We start from the raw sequence: 15251 nt of genomic DNA, 5'->3' as shown, positions 1-15251 counted from the left end.
ATTAGCATTTTGGGTCACAGAATTGGTTCACCAATTAAAAGCTAGAGCCTGATATTTTTTTTTTAGATCTAAAGCTCAAAGGTCAAGGCTGCATAAAATCATAAATTCTAATTTTGTATTTTTACCTCCGCCAGCAAAGATGGATGGAGGTTATGTTTTCACCCCTGTCTGTCTGTTTGTCCGTGAACACAATATCTCAAAAGGTTGCGGACGGATTCGGACAAAATTTGGCAGAGATGTAGTGCATGTGACAAGGACGAAATGATTAGATTTTGGTGAAGATCCGGATTCGTATCCGGCTATTTTAATTTTTAAGTGATTCTTCACCATTGGGAGATAGGGCCAAAAATGATACATAGCAGGATATCTCCAAACGTTGTGGATGGATTTGGATGAAACTTGGTGGACCGGTTGGGTGTCTGACAAGGACGATTCGATTGGATTTTGGTGAAGATCTGAATATGTATTCGGATATGATAATTATTTAATATTTTAAGTGATTCTTCAAATTGGAAGATAAGGCCAAAAACGATACATAGCAGGATATCTCAAAAAGTTATGGATGGATTTGGACTAAACTTGGTGGACCGGTTGGGTGTCTGACAAGGACGATTCGATTGGATTTTGGTGAAGATCTGAATATGTATTCGGATATGATAATTATTTAATATTTTAAGTGATTTCTTCAAATTGGAAGATAAGGCCAAAAACGATACATAGCAGGATATCTCAAAAAGTTATGGATGGATTTGGACGAAACTTGTTGGACAGGTTTTGGTTGTGACAAGGAAGAATCGATTCAATTTCGGTGAAGATCCGGATCCGGCTAGTAGAATTTTAAAGTGATTCTTCACCATTGAGTGATATGGCCAACCAGGAGGAGGTATGCTCACAACTGAGTGCCGCTCTAGTTTTAAAAACTGTTGTACACCGCTCCTTTCCTATGCCATCTCCAGGCATTGCAAATCGTCATTGCCGGGCACCGAAGGGGGCTCGGCAGCGACGCACGCTGAAAGGGAGTACTCAGTTTTCACTCTGGTTGTTTGTTTGTTTTCTTGTTTGTCCGGGCGATATCTCAGCCATCCTTTGAGCTAGGAAGCTGAAATTTCGGCACAATAGTGAGCAAGTCCTTTGTCAAAAACGTTATTTTTTGTTTTTTGATTAATCAATTAATTGAGGAGTTATTTAATTATTAGCGATTAATTAAGTACTTATTTAATTAATCAAATTTCCTTTCTCTTCTGACCATTAACTCAGGCACCTTTTGAGTTGGGAAGCTGATATTTGGACATGCCAATGACCAGGTGATTTGGCTACAAAGGCTATTTTTGATTTATTAATTAATCAATTAATCAATTAATCGATTAATTATTTAATTATTTGATTAATGACTAAAAAATTTTTTTTTTAAGTTACAGATTCTGATGAAATAGTGGTGGTTTATGTGTTCTTTGAACGAATTGGTTAATCATTTAATTTTTTAATGATTATTATTTATTTATTTTCATTATTAATCATTTATTTCTTTATTTTCGTTCTCATTTGGCCAATATCTCAGGCACATTTTGAGCTCGGAAGCTAATATTTGGACATGAGTGACCAAGTGATGTGGCTATCAAGGATATTTTTGATTTATTGATTAATCAATTAATAAATTAATCGATTAATTATTTAATTATTCGATTAATTACTTTAAAAAAATAAAATTCAGTGACAGATTCTGATGAAATGGTGGTGGTTTATGGTCCACCCAACAGCTGTGACCGAATTGATTAATAATTTAATTTTTTAATGATTATTATTTATTTATTTTCATTATTAATTATTTATTTATTTTCTTTCTCATTTTCCCAATATCTCAGGCACCTTTTGAGCTCAGAAGCTAATATTTGGACATGACAGTGACCAAGTGATGTGGCTATCAAGGATATTTTTGATTTATTGATTAATCATTTAATCGATTAATTATTTATTGATTAATCGATTAATTATTTATTGATTAATCAATTATTTAATTTTTTATTAATGACTTATTTAATGAAATTTCTAAAAGATACATCTTCGGATGAAGCACTAGTGGTTTAGTTGTGCTATGAGCCAATTGATTTAAAAAATATTTTGTGATAATCTTTTATTGATTTTAATTATACAATTAATCAATCAATTAGTGTACACCTCTCCCTCCCAATGCAGCCTCTATGAGCTGCACTGCGGTATTGCCGGGCGCCGGGGGCGCCCCGGCAATGCCACGCTGTAGGATATTTAATTATTTGGCATGGGGGCGGTGTACTTTGAATGTATCTGTACTTGTTATCGTTATTTTTAGCATATGGAAGAAGAAGACGACGTCTGAATACAAACAGACACGGACGGGCTTTGTATTTTGAGATGCTTTCTAGTTTTCATTTGGGATTCCATGGACGTTAAAAAAAATTAGCAAAAAAACACAGAATCATAAAAGATGTTGGTTTCAAAACAAGGTACCCACAATACTTTGCTCAAGACTATGTCCCCAAAACATCCTGCAATCACAACTACAATCAAAGCTGAATGGCCTACCCTTTTTGAAGAGGGATAACACGAAGACCCCGTCCCTCATAGTGACGTGAACCGAGAAACCCTGCGCTGCCTCGTCGGATACTACAGGCCCAAAAAAATCGTTTTTCGGGAGGATCGGCTGTTATGCCACTCACTCGACACCCAACAGGCCACGTATGATGTGCACCAGTCTTCTCCAGGCTCAGGAAATGGATCCTGGGTGTTGCACCCGCAGAAGCACAGAGCAAGGCCCTGCATGGTGACAAAGAAAATAACAATAGCATGTTCACAATTAGGCCTACTCTACTATTGGCTACATTTGAGCAAGCATCTCAGTTCAATCAACTCAAACAAGAAATATGTTTATCGGTACTTTATTAAACGTTTGAGTGCTATTGGCCACCTCAATAGAACATGCTGTTGGCCAGGATCATTGCCCGCATTACGGTTCAAAAACCTGTATTATTTGTTTCTATTTAAGTGTTTGTTCCAATGGTATCTTTAACCTTTAAATAAAATAAACAATACAGACCTTTTTCAGATCGCCTGAAAATATACTGTATTTTCGTATTGCATACTGGAAAATTCAGCACTCAAACACTTAATGTGTTTATTGTTATTCATGCCAACACAGTATCAAGGATATTGTTACGTGTTCGGGGTGGAACCCAGGGATTAGGAAGGGGTTGCTCAGACTCGCCATTTGACCTCCAACCCTGAAACCGACAAGCCACAGATAATTCCGCGACCCAACAGGTTGCTGAGCAACCACAGACGCCAGTTGAGGCAACCAAATCTAGCAGGATCCTCGCGCCCAATTATTGCGTTACCGCACCAGTGATTTGGTTATCCCAACTGGGGAACCGTGCTTTGAACTTCCCACCATGTCTACTTATTATGTACAGTCGAGCGACACCATAGGTTGGAGGTTAGTTATTTAGTCCAGCGAATCAATGGGACACAACTTCCCATCTATTTATTACATACATTATCGAAACAATGGTGGAAAAATACATTCGAGCAGGTTGGAAACAGTTTCTCAATTTTTCTGTGTAAAACTTTTGGAGATATAGAGGTGCAAGGGTTTTCGTTTTTCCAAGATGGCGCCCGTACCACATAACCTATGATGTCATAATTACCATTATAAGATTCTACAAGCTGAGGCGCTCATATGGTGAAAATTTCCTGTCATTCTTTCCAACTATTGCAGAGAAAATGTTTTTTAAAGGAAATAAATCCGAAAAATGGCAATGGCACAAACGTCCTGAGAAGAAAAAGTGTTGCGTTTCTTCTTCTTTCAACAATAACGACGTCTAGCTTCTATACCGTACAATCAATCATGTTGAAATTTTAAAGACTTATTCCACTTAATGATAGCTACACTAAATTAAAGTTTCTAGTCGATCAATGCAGCAGAGGAAGAGATAGAAGCTTTTTACGATTTTCATTCAATCATTTATTGTGGCCAAACCATGTGACTTATCGCAACCTCCCAAGCAACGTTTTGACTGCCCCACATGTGGAACATTCGTGTGAAGTTTCCACTCGATATCTTCAAAAATGAGGGAGGAGATAGGTTTTTAAATTCATGCTTAAAAACGTCATAACTTCCAAAGCATGTGACATATGACGTCATGATCACTGAAATTTTTGTTCGTCATGGGTATGCGATTCGGCATGCCAGGTTTGGGCTCGATCTGTTCAGCCGATGTAGGGAAAAAGGTGTTTTAGTGTTTTTCACAAAAAACAATATGGCGGCCGAACCATGTGACGTATGACGCGGAAAAAAATTTTTTGAACCTAAATGTTTAGCTCACCTGTAACGAAGTTCAGGGGAGCTTATGCGATGGCACATCGTCCGTCCGTCAGTCCATCAGTCCGTCCGTTTGTCCGTCAGTTCGTCCATAAACACTTTCAACTTCTTCTCCGAAACAGCTGATGGGATTGCGACCAAATTTGGCACAAATTATATCTGTTGTGTTGTGACTAAAGTTTGTTCGCTACATTAAAAAAAAATCGGGGTCTAAGTGGGTTTACAGGGGTCAAAGTGGATCCAGGTTTGACCCCCCAAAATAGGAATTTGCTTTTTTCTCTGATAGGACACACACTATTTCGATGAAACTTGACCACAACCTTCATCACCCGTGATGCACCGAAGTTTGTTCACGGCACTAAGAAAATCAAAGTCTGAGGGCGTCTATGGGGGTCAAAGTGGATCCAGGTTTGACCCCCCAAAAATGTATTTGCTTTCTTCTCTGAAACTACACACACAATTTTGATGAAACTTGACCACAACCTTCACCACCCATGCAGTACCAAAGTTTGTTCATGGCATTAAAAAAAATCTGCCTCTTTGGGGGTCTACGGGGGGAGTTGCCCCCCAAAATAGGTATTTGCTCTCATCTCTGAAACTACACACACACATTCGATGAAACTTGACCACAACCTTAACCACCCGTGATGTACCAAAGTTTGTTCACAGCATTAAAAAAAATCTGCCTCTTTGGGGGTCTATGGGGGGTTGCCCCAGAAAATAGGTATTTGCTTTCTTCTCAGAAACTACACACGCAATTTCGATGAAGCTTCACCACAACCTTAATCACCCATGATGTACCAATGTTTGTTCAAGGCATTAGGAAAATGGTGGTCTGAGGAGGTATATGGGGTTGGGGAAGGGGGGTTCCCCCCAAAATAGGTATTGTTGAATGAGTTGGGTAGGTCACAAGAACAAGCTGATTAGATTTTGGTTCATGTCCAGATCCAGATCCGACCCATCATTTGGATAGAAAACGTAAACTGTTTGGCCTGGTGGAGGTAAGCACCCCACCTGGTGCTGTTCTTGTTCTGTGTATGTTTGTGTGTGTGTATGTTTGTCATGCTACTCCTCCTGCAGTTGTCGCCAGATTACATCCAGACTTGTTTTAAAGAGTCAGCATGACCCAAGTTAGTGCACATGGGTGTTTTTACCTTTGTCGGTGGCCTTGGCGAGTAAGGGGGTGACGCAATTTCTCAATGTAAATGTGTATCGTGTGGCGACGCTCCAGGTGAGAGAGGGTATTGCAAGTTCCCATCCTTTACAGTACAAGTACAGTATTCCTGTCCCCACGTTTTCCAATCGTCGGGTGTTTTGAAATCCTTATGTCCTTATGCCTGTATTGATAATTGTACAGGTATAACAGTTGCACAGGTGGTTCAGTGGTGCAATGGATAGTGCATTGGACTTCTAGTGGAAGCAGCAATTTAAAGGTTGTGGGTTTGAGTCCTGCCAGAGTCGTATTTTTTTTTTTTCACATTTTAAGTGCACACGGGTGTTTATGTTATTGTCATTGTCATCACATTGTCATTTGTAACATTTGTAATTCACCACTCGATGATATAACGTGGTTCGAGCGTCCCCTGAGTCTGACTGAGGTAGGTGGTTCGAACCCCAGTTGAGTCAAAGCAAATATTCAATGGTGTGCGCTTCTTCCTTATTCCCCGTTAAAAAGGAGAGAGCATGGATAAACAACCATAGATTGATAACCATCTCTTATCTTCCCCCTTCCAAAACCTTGATCATTTCTACCCCTCATTAATTCACCCCAGATCCACTTTTTTGAAATACCGACTTCTTTCCTGGAAGTCCCAGCAGTGTCCGTGTGCTTTTGTCATTATGGGGCTAAGGGGAGCGGTAGACAAGATGGGGAGAGAAGGGGAAGCACAAACAAAACATTTGAGAGCAGGGACATCGGGAGATCTGTGGGAGGGAGAGGGCTTGGGGGGGGGCGTGGCAAGGGAGGGGGTGGAGAATGGTTATCAATCAATGGTTGTTTATCGATGGTTGTTTGTCAAATCAATCCATGGTTGATTAATTGATGGTTATTTGTCAAATCATTCTATGGTTGATTAATTATTGATGGTTGTTTGTCAAATCAATCTATGGTTGATTATTGATGGTTGTTTGTCAAATCAATCTATGGTTGATTATATTGATGGTTGTTTGTCAAATCAATCTATGGTTGATTATTGATGGTTGTTTGTCAAATCAATCTATGGTTGATTATTGATGGTTGTTTGTCAAATCAATCTATGGTTGATTATATTGATGGTTGTTTGTCAAATCAATCTATGGTTGATTATTGATGGTTGTTTGTCAAATCAATCTATGGTTGTTTATCGATGGTTGTTTGTCAAATCAATCTATGGTTGATTAATTGATGGTTGTTTGTCAAATCAATCTATGGTTGTTTATCGATGGTTGTTTGTCAAATCAATCTATGGTTGATTATATTGATGGTTGTTTGTCAAATCAATCTATGGTTGTTTATCGATGGTTGTTTGTCAAATCAAACTATGGTTGTTTATTGATGGTTGTTTGTCAAATCAAACTCTGGTTGTTTGATTATGGGAATGGTTCTATCCCAATGATGGGCTCTCTCCTTTTTTATGGGCAAAGAAAGCAACGCACACCATTGAATATTTGCTTTGACTCAGCTGGGGTTCGAACCACTGACCTCAGTCAGACTCAGGGGACGCTCGAACCACGTTATATCATCGAGTGGTGAATTACAAATGTTGCAAATGTCTTCGTACCGGTAAAGAAAAAAAAACGACTCCGCAAGACTCAAACCCACAACCTTTGAATTGCTGGTTCCACTGGAAGTCCAATGCACTATCCATTGCGCCACAGAGCCACCTGTCTATTGCATCTGTACAATTATAAATACGGGCATAAGACATAAGGATTTCAAAATACCCGATTATTGGAAAAGGTGGGGACAGGAATACTGTACTCAAAGTGGTGGAAGGGAACTTGCTCTCTCTCACCTCTCTCACCTGGAGCGGCGCCACACGATACACATTTACAATGAGAAATTGTGTCACTCCCCCTTCCTCGCCAAGACCACCGACAAAGGTAAATAAAAACACCCGTGTGCACGAACTTGGGTCATGCTGACTCTTTATAACAAGACTGGATGTAATCTGGCCATAACTGCAGGAGGAGTAGCGTGACAAACATACACATAAAGCACGGTGTTACGCGCGCTGTTTGTAAACAAGGAGGAAGCGGACAACGCGGTAATTTGTAAGAGTCTTTATTCAAGAGCTCACTGTAACACTGAACTCTCAGGGCTGCGCGCCCCGTGTATATCGTGAGGCCACGCCTCTCTCCCGGGCGTGGCCCACCCCCACTCGGTGTGCGGGGTGATGTCACCACGTCAGTGCTTTCGTGTCCGCCACACGCGCCCCCCCAGAATCCCCGCGCACCTGAAGGGCCAGTTTGCGGGGCAAACGGATGACCCGGCCGAAGCGCCCCCTGGCGACTGGCGGCGTCTGGGATGCAGGGATGCCATCTGGGATGCCTCCGGCTGCCCCTGGGATGGGTGCAGGACCGGGGGGCGGCGGGGCTGAGCGGTGCCGGGGGTCCGCCCGCAGAGGGGCGGCCCCGACGCGGGGGTCGGGCCACTGGCGGTGGATGGTCCACGTCGAGGTGGGCCGGCTTGAGGCGGTCCACAGAAACGCGGTCAGGAGTACCGCCGATGTCCAGGGTGAAGTGCTTCACCCCAGTCTCCAGCACGCAGAAAGGCCCGTCGTACGAGGGCCGCAGTGGTGTCCGGTGGGCATCGTGGCGGACAAAGACGTACTCCGCCGTGCGAAGCTCCGGGGCGACGTGCGTCGGTGGGTGCCCGTGGCGTGCCGTTGGCACCGGAGCGAACCTCTGGGCGGTCTCCTGCAGAGCGGAGCGCTGCTGTGCCACGGACCATGGTGCCGTGGAGTCGGGGAGGAACTCGCCCGGCACCCGCAGCGGTTGCCCGAAGACCAACTCCGCCGAGGATGCGCGCAGGTCCTCCTTTGGCGCCGTCCGGAGGCCCAGCAGGACCCAGGGGAGCCAGTCGACCCAGCCGCCACCGCGGAGGGTGGCCCGGAGCGCGGCCTTCAATGAGCGGTGAAAGCGCTCACACAGGCCGTTAGCCTTGGGGTGGTAAGCTGTGGTTCCGTGCAGCCGGACCCCGAGCCCCTGCGCGACCGCCCCCCAGAGCTCCGAGGTGAACTGGGGGCCGCGGTCGGACGAGATGTCTGAGGGGGCGCCGAACCGGGCGACCCAGGTGGCGATGAAAGCCTGCGCGACGTCCGCCGCCGTCGTCGACGCCAAGGGCACGGCCTCCGGCCACCGGGTGGTGCGATCCACCATGGTGAGGACGTGGGTGAAACCCTGCGAGGGGGGCAGAGGTCCCACCAGGTCCACGTGGACGTGGTCAAACCGGCGTTCCGGCACCGTAAACGGGGCCAACGGGGCCTGGGTGTGCCGGTGCACCTTGGCGCGCTGGCACGCGAGGCACGTCCTGGCCCAGCCGCGGACGGCCTTCCGGAGGCCATGCCAGACGAATTTGTCAGCGATCAACCTTTGGGAGGCCCTCGCGCCCGGGTGGGACAGGCCGTGGATGGCGTCAAACACTTGGCGCTGCCAGCCTGCGGGCACGATGGGGAGAGGCCGCCCGAGGGAGACGTCGCACAAGAGGGCCGCGCCCGCGCTGTCGAACGGCACCTCGGTGACGCGGAGGCCCGTGACGGCGGTCCGCAAGGCCTGGACGTCGGAGTCAGCGGCCTGGTCCGCTGCCATCCGGGCATAGTCGATGCCGAGGTGGACTGCGTGGGCGACGGCCCAGGAAAGGCAATCCGCCACCAGATTGTCCTTCCCCGCGACGTGCCAGATGTCCGTCGTGTACTCGGACACGGCCGAGAGGTGACGCTGCTGCCGGGCCGACCACGGCTCGGTGACCTTGCCCATCGCGAAGACCAGCGGCTTGTGGTCGACGAAAGCCGTGAACTCACGGCCCTCGAGCAGATGGCGGAAGTGCCTGACCGCCAAGTGAAGCCCGAGCAACTCGCGGTCGAAGGTACTGTAACGGCGTTCGGGCGGGCGAAGCTGCCGGCTAAAGAACGCCAGCGGTTGCCAAGCTCCACGCACCCATTGCTCGTGCACCGCGCCCACCGCGTAGTCCGAGGCGTCGGTGGTGAGGGCGATTGGCGCATCGGGCGCCGGGTGCGCGAGCATGGTGGCGTTAGCCAAGGCGAGCTTCGCGCCCGTGAACGCCGCGTCCATCTGCTCGGTCCAGGTGACGTCGCCTTTGCCCGGCTTACCTCGGAGAGCTTCGTGCAGGGGGCGCTGGAGCTGGGCGATACGGGGCAGGAACCGATGGTAAAAGTTCACCATGCCCAGGAACTCCTGCAGCCCCCTGATCGTGCGGGGGCGCGGAACCCCCTTCACCGCCTCCACCTTGGCCGGCAGGGGACGGCTCCATGCCTGGTGACGCGGTGCCCCAGAAAATCGAGTTCGGCGACGCTGAACCAGCACTTTGCGGGGTTCACAATCAGGCCATTCTGGCACAGGCGTTCGAAGAGCGTGCAGAGGTGTTGTAGGTGCTCTTCGCGGGACGCGCTGGCGACGAGGATATCGTCCAGGTAGACGTATACAAAATCCAAGTCGCGCAGGACGCTGTCCATCAGCCGCTGGAACGCCTGAGCCGCATTCTTCAGACCGAAGGGCATCCGCAGGAATTCGAAGAGTCCGAACGGCGTGATGACCGCTGTCTTCGGGACGTCCTCCGGCCTGACGGGGACCTGATGGTAACCGCGTATGAGGTCCACCTTCGAGAAGAAGGACATGCCCGCCAAACGGGCGGAAAAGTCCTGAATGTGGGGGACGGGGTAGCGGTCGGGGGTGGTGGCGTCATTGAGACGGCGATAGTCCCCGCACGGTCGCCATCCCCTGCCGGGCTTCGGCACGATGTGCAGCGGCGATGCCCAAGCACTCTCCGAGCACCGAACGATGCCGAGTCGCTCCAGGGTAGCGAACTCCGCTTTTGCTACCGCCAGCTTCGTCGGCTCGAGGCGGCGTGCCCAGGCGTAGACCGGTGGCCCGACGGTGGGGATGTGATGGGCCACCCCGTGCTTGACGGCCCCCGCCGAGAAGGTGGGCCGCGTGAGGGCCGGGAAGCCGGCGAGGAGGCGGGTGAATTCGTCCGCTGCCGGAAGCGTACAGATCAACGTGGCCGGAACCGAACCGTTCAGCAAGCCGCTTGGCAAGCCGCTCGGTGAGCCGCTCAGTGGGCTGCTCGACGAGCTGGGCAGCGCACAAGCGAGCGAGCTGAACGTCTCGGCCTGGACAAGACGTCTGTGCTTTACGTCGACCAGGAGCCCATTTGCGCACAGGAAGTCCGCGCCAAGCAATGCCATGGGCACGTCGGCGGTGACGAACGACCATCGGAAAACCTGCCCTCCGAACCGCAGAGAGAGGCAGCGTTTTCCATACGTACGGATGGGCGTCCCGTTTGCGGCAAGCAGTGCGGGGCCCCCGCCTGCAGCGTGCTTGTCCGACGTACCGGCAGGAACGACACTCACCTGCGCTCCTGTGTCGCACAGGTAACGGCGCCCAGATAAGGTGTCCATGATGAACAGCAGGCTGTTCGAACGGCCGGCGCTCATTGCCACTATCGAGCGCCGGCCCGGGCGTTTCCCGACCTGTTGAAGGAGCATGGCGGATGACACTGTCGAGCCTCGTGGCCGAACTTGGCGTGGAACCAGCACCAGGTGGTGGAGCTGGAGGAGTGTGGCTGGCTCCGCCAGGCCGGCGGAGTTGGCGGTGTTCCCCGCGGTGGCGGTTTTCGCCACGGCGGTGAGCGGGGCGTGGCGGCGGCCACGAGGTGCGTATCAGCATGCTGCGTATGCTGTGTAAGCTGATGCTGTGGATCAGCATCATCAGCAGCATCATCATCAGCCTCGAGGTCCGTGACAGCCGCACCGACTCTCGCCCGCGTGTCCGAAGCCGCGAAGTACCTGTCCGCTGCGGCGGCCAATGCTCGGGGTTCCGTTAGCACGGTCCCGGCCAACGCGAGGCGTACCTGTGCTGGAAGTTGGCGACGGAAAAGCGCCCCGAATAGAGAACCAGGGGCTTCGTCGCCCAACAGTGACAGCATATGGTCCATTCGGACCGACGGGCACGTGTCGCCGAGCTCGGGGAGATCCAGGAGGCGGTCGGCCCGTGCGTCCTCCGTGAGGCCGAACGTGGCTAGGAGCAGCCGCTTGAGTGCCTCGTACTTGTGGCCGTCCGGTGGGTGGCGAAGGACGGACACAACTCGAGCGGCCGTGCCGGGCCCGAGGGAGGCGACGACGTGGCAGTAGCGCGTGTCGTCGTGGGTGAGGCGCCGACGCTGAAACTGGGCTTCGGCTTGGACGAACCAAACTTCGACCTGGGCCTCCCAAAATTCGGGAAGTTTAATCGACATCGCATTGTTGGCCATGGCAATGGCGTCGTGTTTGGAAGGATCGCTACGGCAGATCCAACGTCGAGGGTCACCAGTAAAGCGCGGTGTTACGCGCGCTGTTTGTAAACAAGGAGGAAGCGGACAACGCGGTAATTTGTAAGAGTCTTTATTCAAGAGCTCACTGTAACACTGAACTCTCAGGGCTGCGCGCCCCGTGTATATCGTGAGGCCACGCCTCTCTCCCGGGCGTGGCCCACCCCCACTCGGTGTGCGGGGTGATGTCACCACGTCAGTGCTTTCGTGTCCGCCACACACACACACAAACATACACACAACAAGAACAGCACGAGGTGGGGTGCTTACCTCCACCAGGCTAAACAGTTTACGTTTTCTATCCCAATGATGGGTCGGATCTGGATCCGAACATGAACCAAAATCTAATCAGCTTGTTCTTCTGACCTACCCAACTCATTCAACAACTTTTGTCATAAGTCATCCACAACCTTTTGAGATATCATGCCAGCCTACATATTGTTTTTTGTCCTATCAATCAAAGGTGAAGCTATAACCACTTAAATTATTTTTAATTCTCTGATTCGGATTCGGATCTTCACCAAAATCTCACACCCAACCTCTCCACCAAATTTTGCCCGAAACTTCTTGAGACATCCTGTTCACAGACATCCATACTTATCCAATCTCAACCAAACTTGACAGGGTGACCATGGTTTACATAATGAAGGTTGTAGCACATTCATTTTCCCCCCTCCCCAAGGGGGTTTTCTCCCCCGAGCGCCATTGCTGTCAATGGGGTTAAGTGTTGAGGTGTATATCAATGTTAAATTAGCTTTATCGTGGCGTTTTTCCAAATAAGAAAATTTATTGTGGCGTTTTCCCAAAGACGATTTTAATAACAAAATTAATAATAATCGCATATTATTAATGGTAATATGACCCGACTGCAAAGCCGCAATGAGCCGGCGAAGCCAAAGCCTCTTGCCACTATTTCCGTCTCAACTTCGGATATTTCCGGCCGTGAAAAACTATCCCCCATACGGCCGCGAGATTTCTAAAAAATAATTATTCGTCAATTTTAGAATATTTGACGCCGTTTTCAGCCTCCGAAACGCGTAATAAGCTTTTTTGAAATATTTTTTCAAATGCTCGAATCTCATTGGTTCCGGTGTTTGGTGACGATTTTCATTGAGGATAACCAGGGCCCGTGTGGGCCAAGGGAACGAGGTTGGTCTTAAAGTATTTTAATTACAAATTAGAGGTGCATAAGATTGTGAATCAAACAAAGACGGGTGAAACAAACTCCAATTGAACTTTTTTGCAATTTTTTATTCATATTCCCGCATCCGCAAGATGGCGGCCTCCATGGAGCGATTTGGTGAGTCAAAGCTTCGAAATTCTCAAAGGATCCAGCAAAATCTGGCTTTTCAACATAATACGTACGCGTTCATTCACAACACCGGCTTCGCCGGCTACTAGTACCCGACTGCAAAGCCGCACTGAGCCGGCGAAGCCAAAGCCTCTTGCCACTATTTTACCCATCACAATGGCATCAGTGGGTTAGGTAGTTGGTAGTAGGTAGGTGTAGTAGGTACCGTACCTGGTAAGACGTCATGGCCAATGACGTGCCGCTTCACATCGAGGTAAGCCATTTGTAAAATCTGACAAGGTACAGTATTGCACATCTGAAGTTCCCAGCTTTCTACAAATGCAATCACATATTCTACATAATTTATTTTGGAAAAATCAGGTGCTTTTTTATGTTATAGATGGAATGCATTAATAACGAGAACGCCACTCGTAGAGCTCATAGTCTCACTTCCTGTATTCATTCTGAACAACAAAAAAAAATCATCATTAACTTAACACACTACTATTATGGTCCACTGCGATTATGGCCAATATACCCGTATCATCCATGTGCCATACTAGTACCCGACTGCGAAGCCGCAATGAGCCGGCGAAGCCAAAGCCTCTTGCCACTATTTTACCCATCACGATGACATCAGTAGGTTAGGTAGTTGATAGTAAGTCGGTGTAGGTACCGTACCTGGTAAGACTTGGTAAAAGAGAAGAGCAGATAGTCCTCCCCAATACCTACATACAATAAATGTCACAAGAAGCTTAAGGAAGTAACTATACGATGTGCTAGCTTAGGGCCTATTTTAAGAAATTTTAACTGGGCTCTCATACGTTTTCACAGTATGTGTGTAGTCTTCTAACTTCAGTCGCTGTCAGGACTGGTTCTCTCCGGGCACTGCGGCTTCCTCCACCAGAAGAAGTTAGCTTGCAGTAAGATCAGTGCCGTTTCAACGGCAATGTGTGACTGTCGTTAATCAAACCGTGTCGATGGCGCTGATTGGCTGACCTAAGCTGATCGCTGATTGGTCAGGTCACAAAATTTCGCAAATTCAGACCTAAAATGACACCATTTGCATTCTGGATGAGATTAAAATTGATAAAATTTACTTCTTGATTAATTCGGTGAATTCCGTCTCAACCGGATATTTCCGGCCGTGAAAAACTATCCCCTACGGCCGTGAGATTTCTAAAAAATAATTATTCGTCAATTTTAGAATATTTGATGCCGTTTTCAGCCTCCGAAACGCGTAATAAGCTTTTTTGATTTTTTTTTTCAAATGCTCGAATCTCATTGGTTCCGGTGTATGGTGACGATTTTCGTTGAAGATAACGAGGTTGGTCTTAAAGTATTTTAATTACAAATTAGAGGTGCATAAGATTGTGAATCAAACAAAGACGGGTGAAACAAACTCCTATTGAACTTTTTCGCAATTTTTTTATGCATACCTCCGCATCCGGAAGATGGCGGCCTCCATTGAGTGATTTGGTTTTTGAAATATTTTTTCAAATGCTCGAATCTCATTGGTTCCGTTGTTTGGTGATGGTTTTCGTTGAAGATAACCAGGCCCATGCGGGCCGAGGTTGGTCTTAAAGTATTTTAATTACAAATTAGAGGTGCATAAGATGGTGAATCAAAAAAAAATGAGTGAAACAAACTCCTATTGAACTTTTTTCAATTTGTTATGCATACTTCCGCATCCGCAAGATGGCGGCCTCCATTGAGCAATTTGGTGTGTCAAAGCTTCGAAATTCTCAAGGGATCCAGCAAAATCTGGCTTTTCAACATAATACGTACGCGTTCATTCACAACACCGGCTTCGCCGGCTACAATGGCGTTTCTGTGGGAGCAACGGCTTATACAGGAAGTAAAAATATTATACACCACAAACACGTATGCTTAGCTTTTTAAACAGTCGCTAATGCTCTTTATAACACTAAATTAAGAAATTTGGAGGAATCCCAACATCCGTGAAGGAAGGTTTAATTGTGAAGCTCTACTTGGAAGTGAAGATCTACTCTACTCTATATACCCCACAAATGTTGGGTTATTAACATGCCCCTTTTTGCTGCTACCGTGGCGTTTTTCGTAGC

At 47.8% G+C, this 15251-nt stretch overlaps 1 protein-coding gene across 1 annotated transcript in view; it reads right to left on the bottom strand.

Moving 5' to 3' along the window:
• Positions 1-15251, bottom strand: part of LOC137432939 (pro-epidermal growth factor) — a 129822-nt gene that overhangs the window by 68970 nt on the left and 45601 nt on the right. The window contains exon 4 of the mRNA XM_078783750.1: positions 2560-2790. Coding sequence (XP_078639876.1) covers positions 2560-2790 — 231 coding nt within the window. The remainder of the gene's footprint in view (positions 1-2559; positions 2791-15251) is intronic.

Source organism: Myxine glutinosa, chromosome 8 (genome assembly GCF_964187855.1).
Source record: "Myxine glutinosa chromosome 8, kmMyxGlut1.1, whole genome shotgun sequence".
NCBI lineage: Eukaryota > Metazoa > Chordata > Myxini > Myxiniformes > Myxinidae > Myxine > Myxine glutinosa.
The sequence above is the reverse complement of the archived record's forward strand: the minus strand, read 5'-3'. Positions and strand labels throughout refer to the sequence as shown.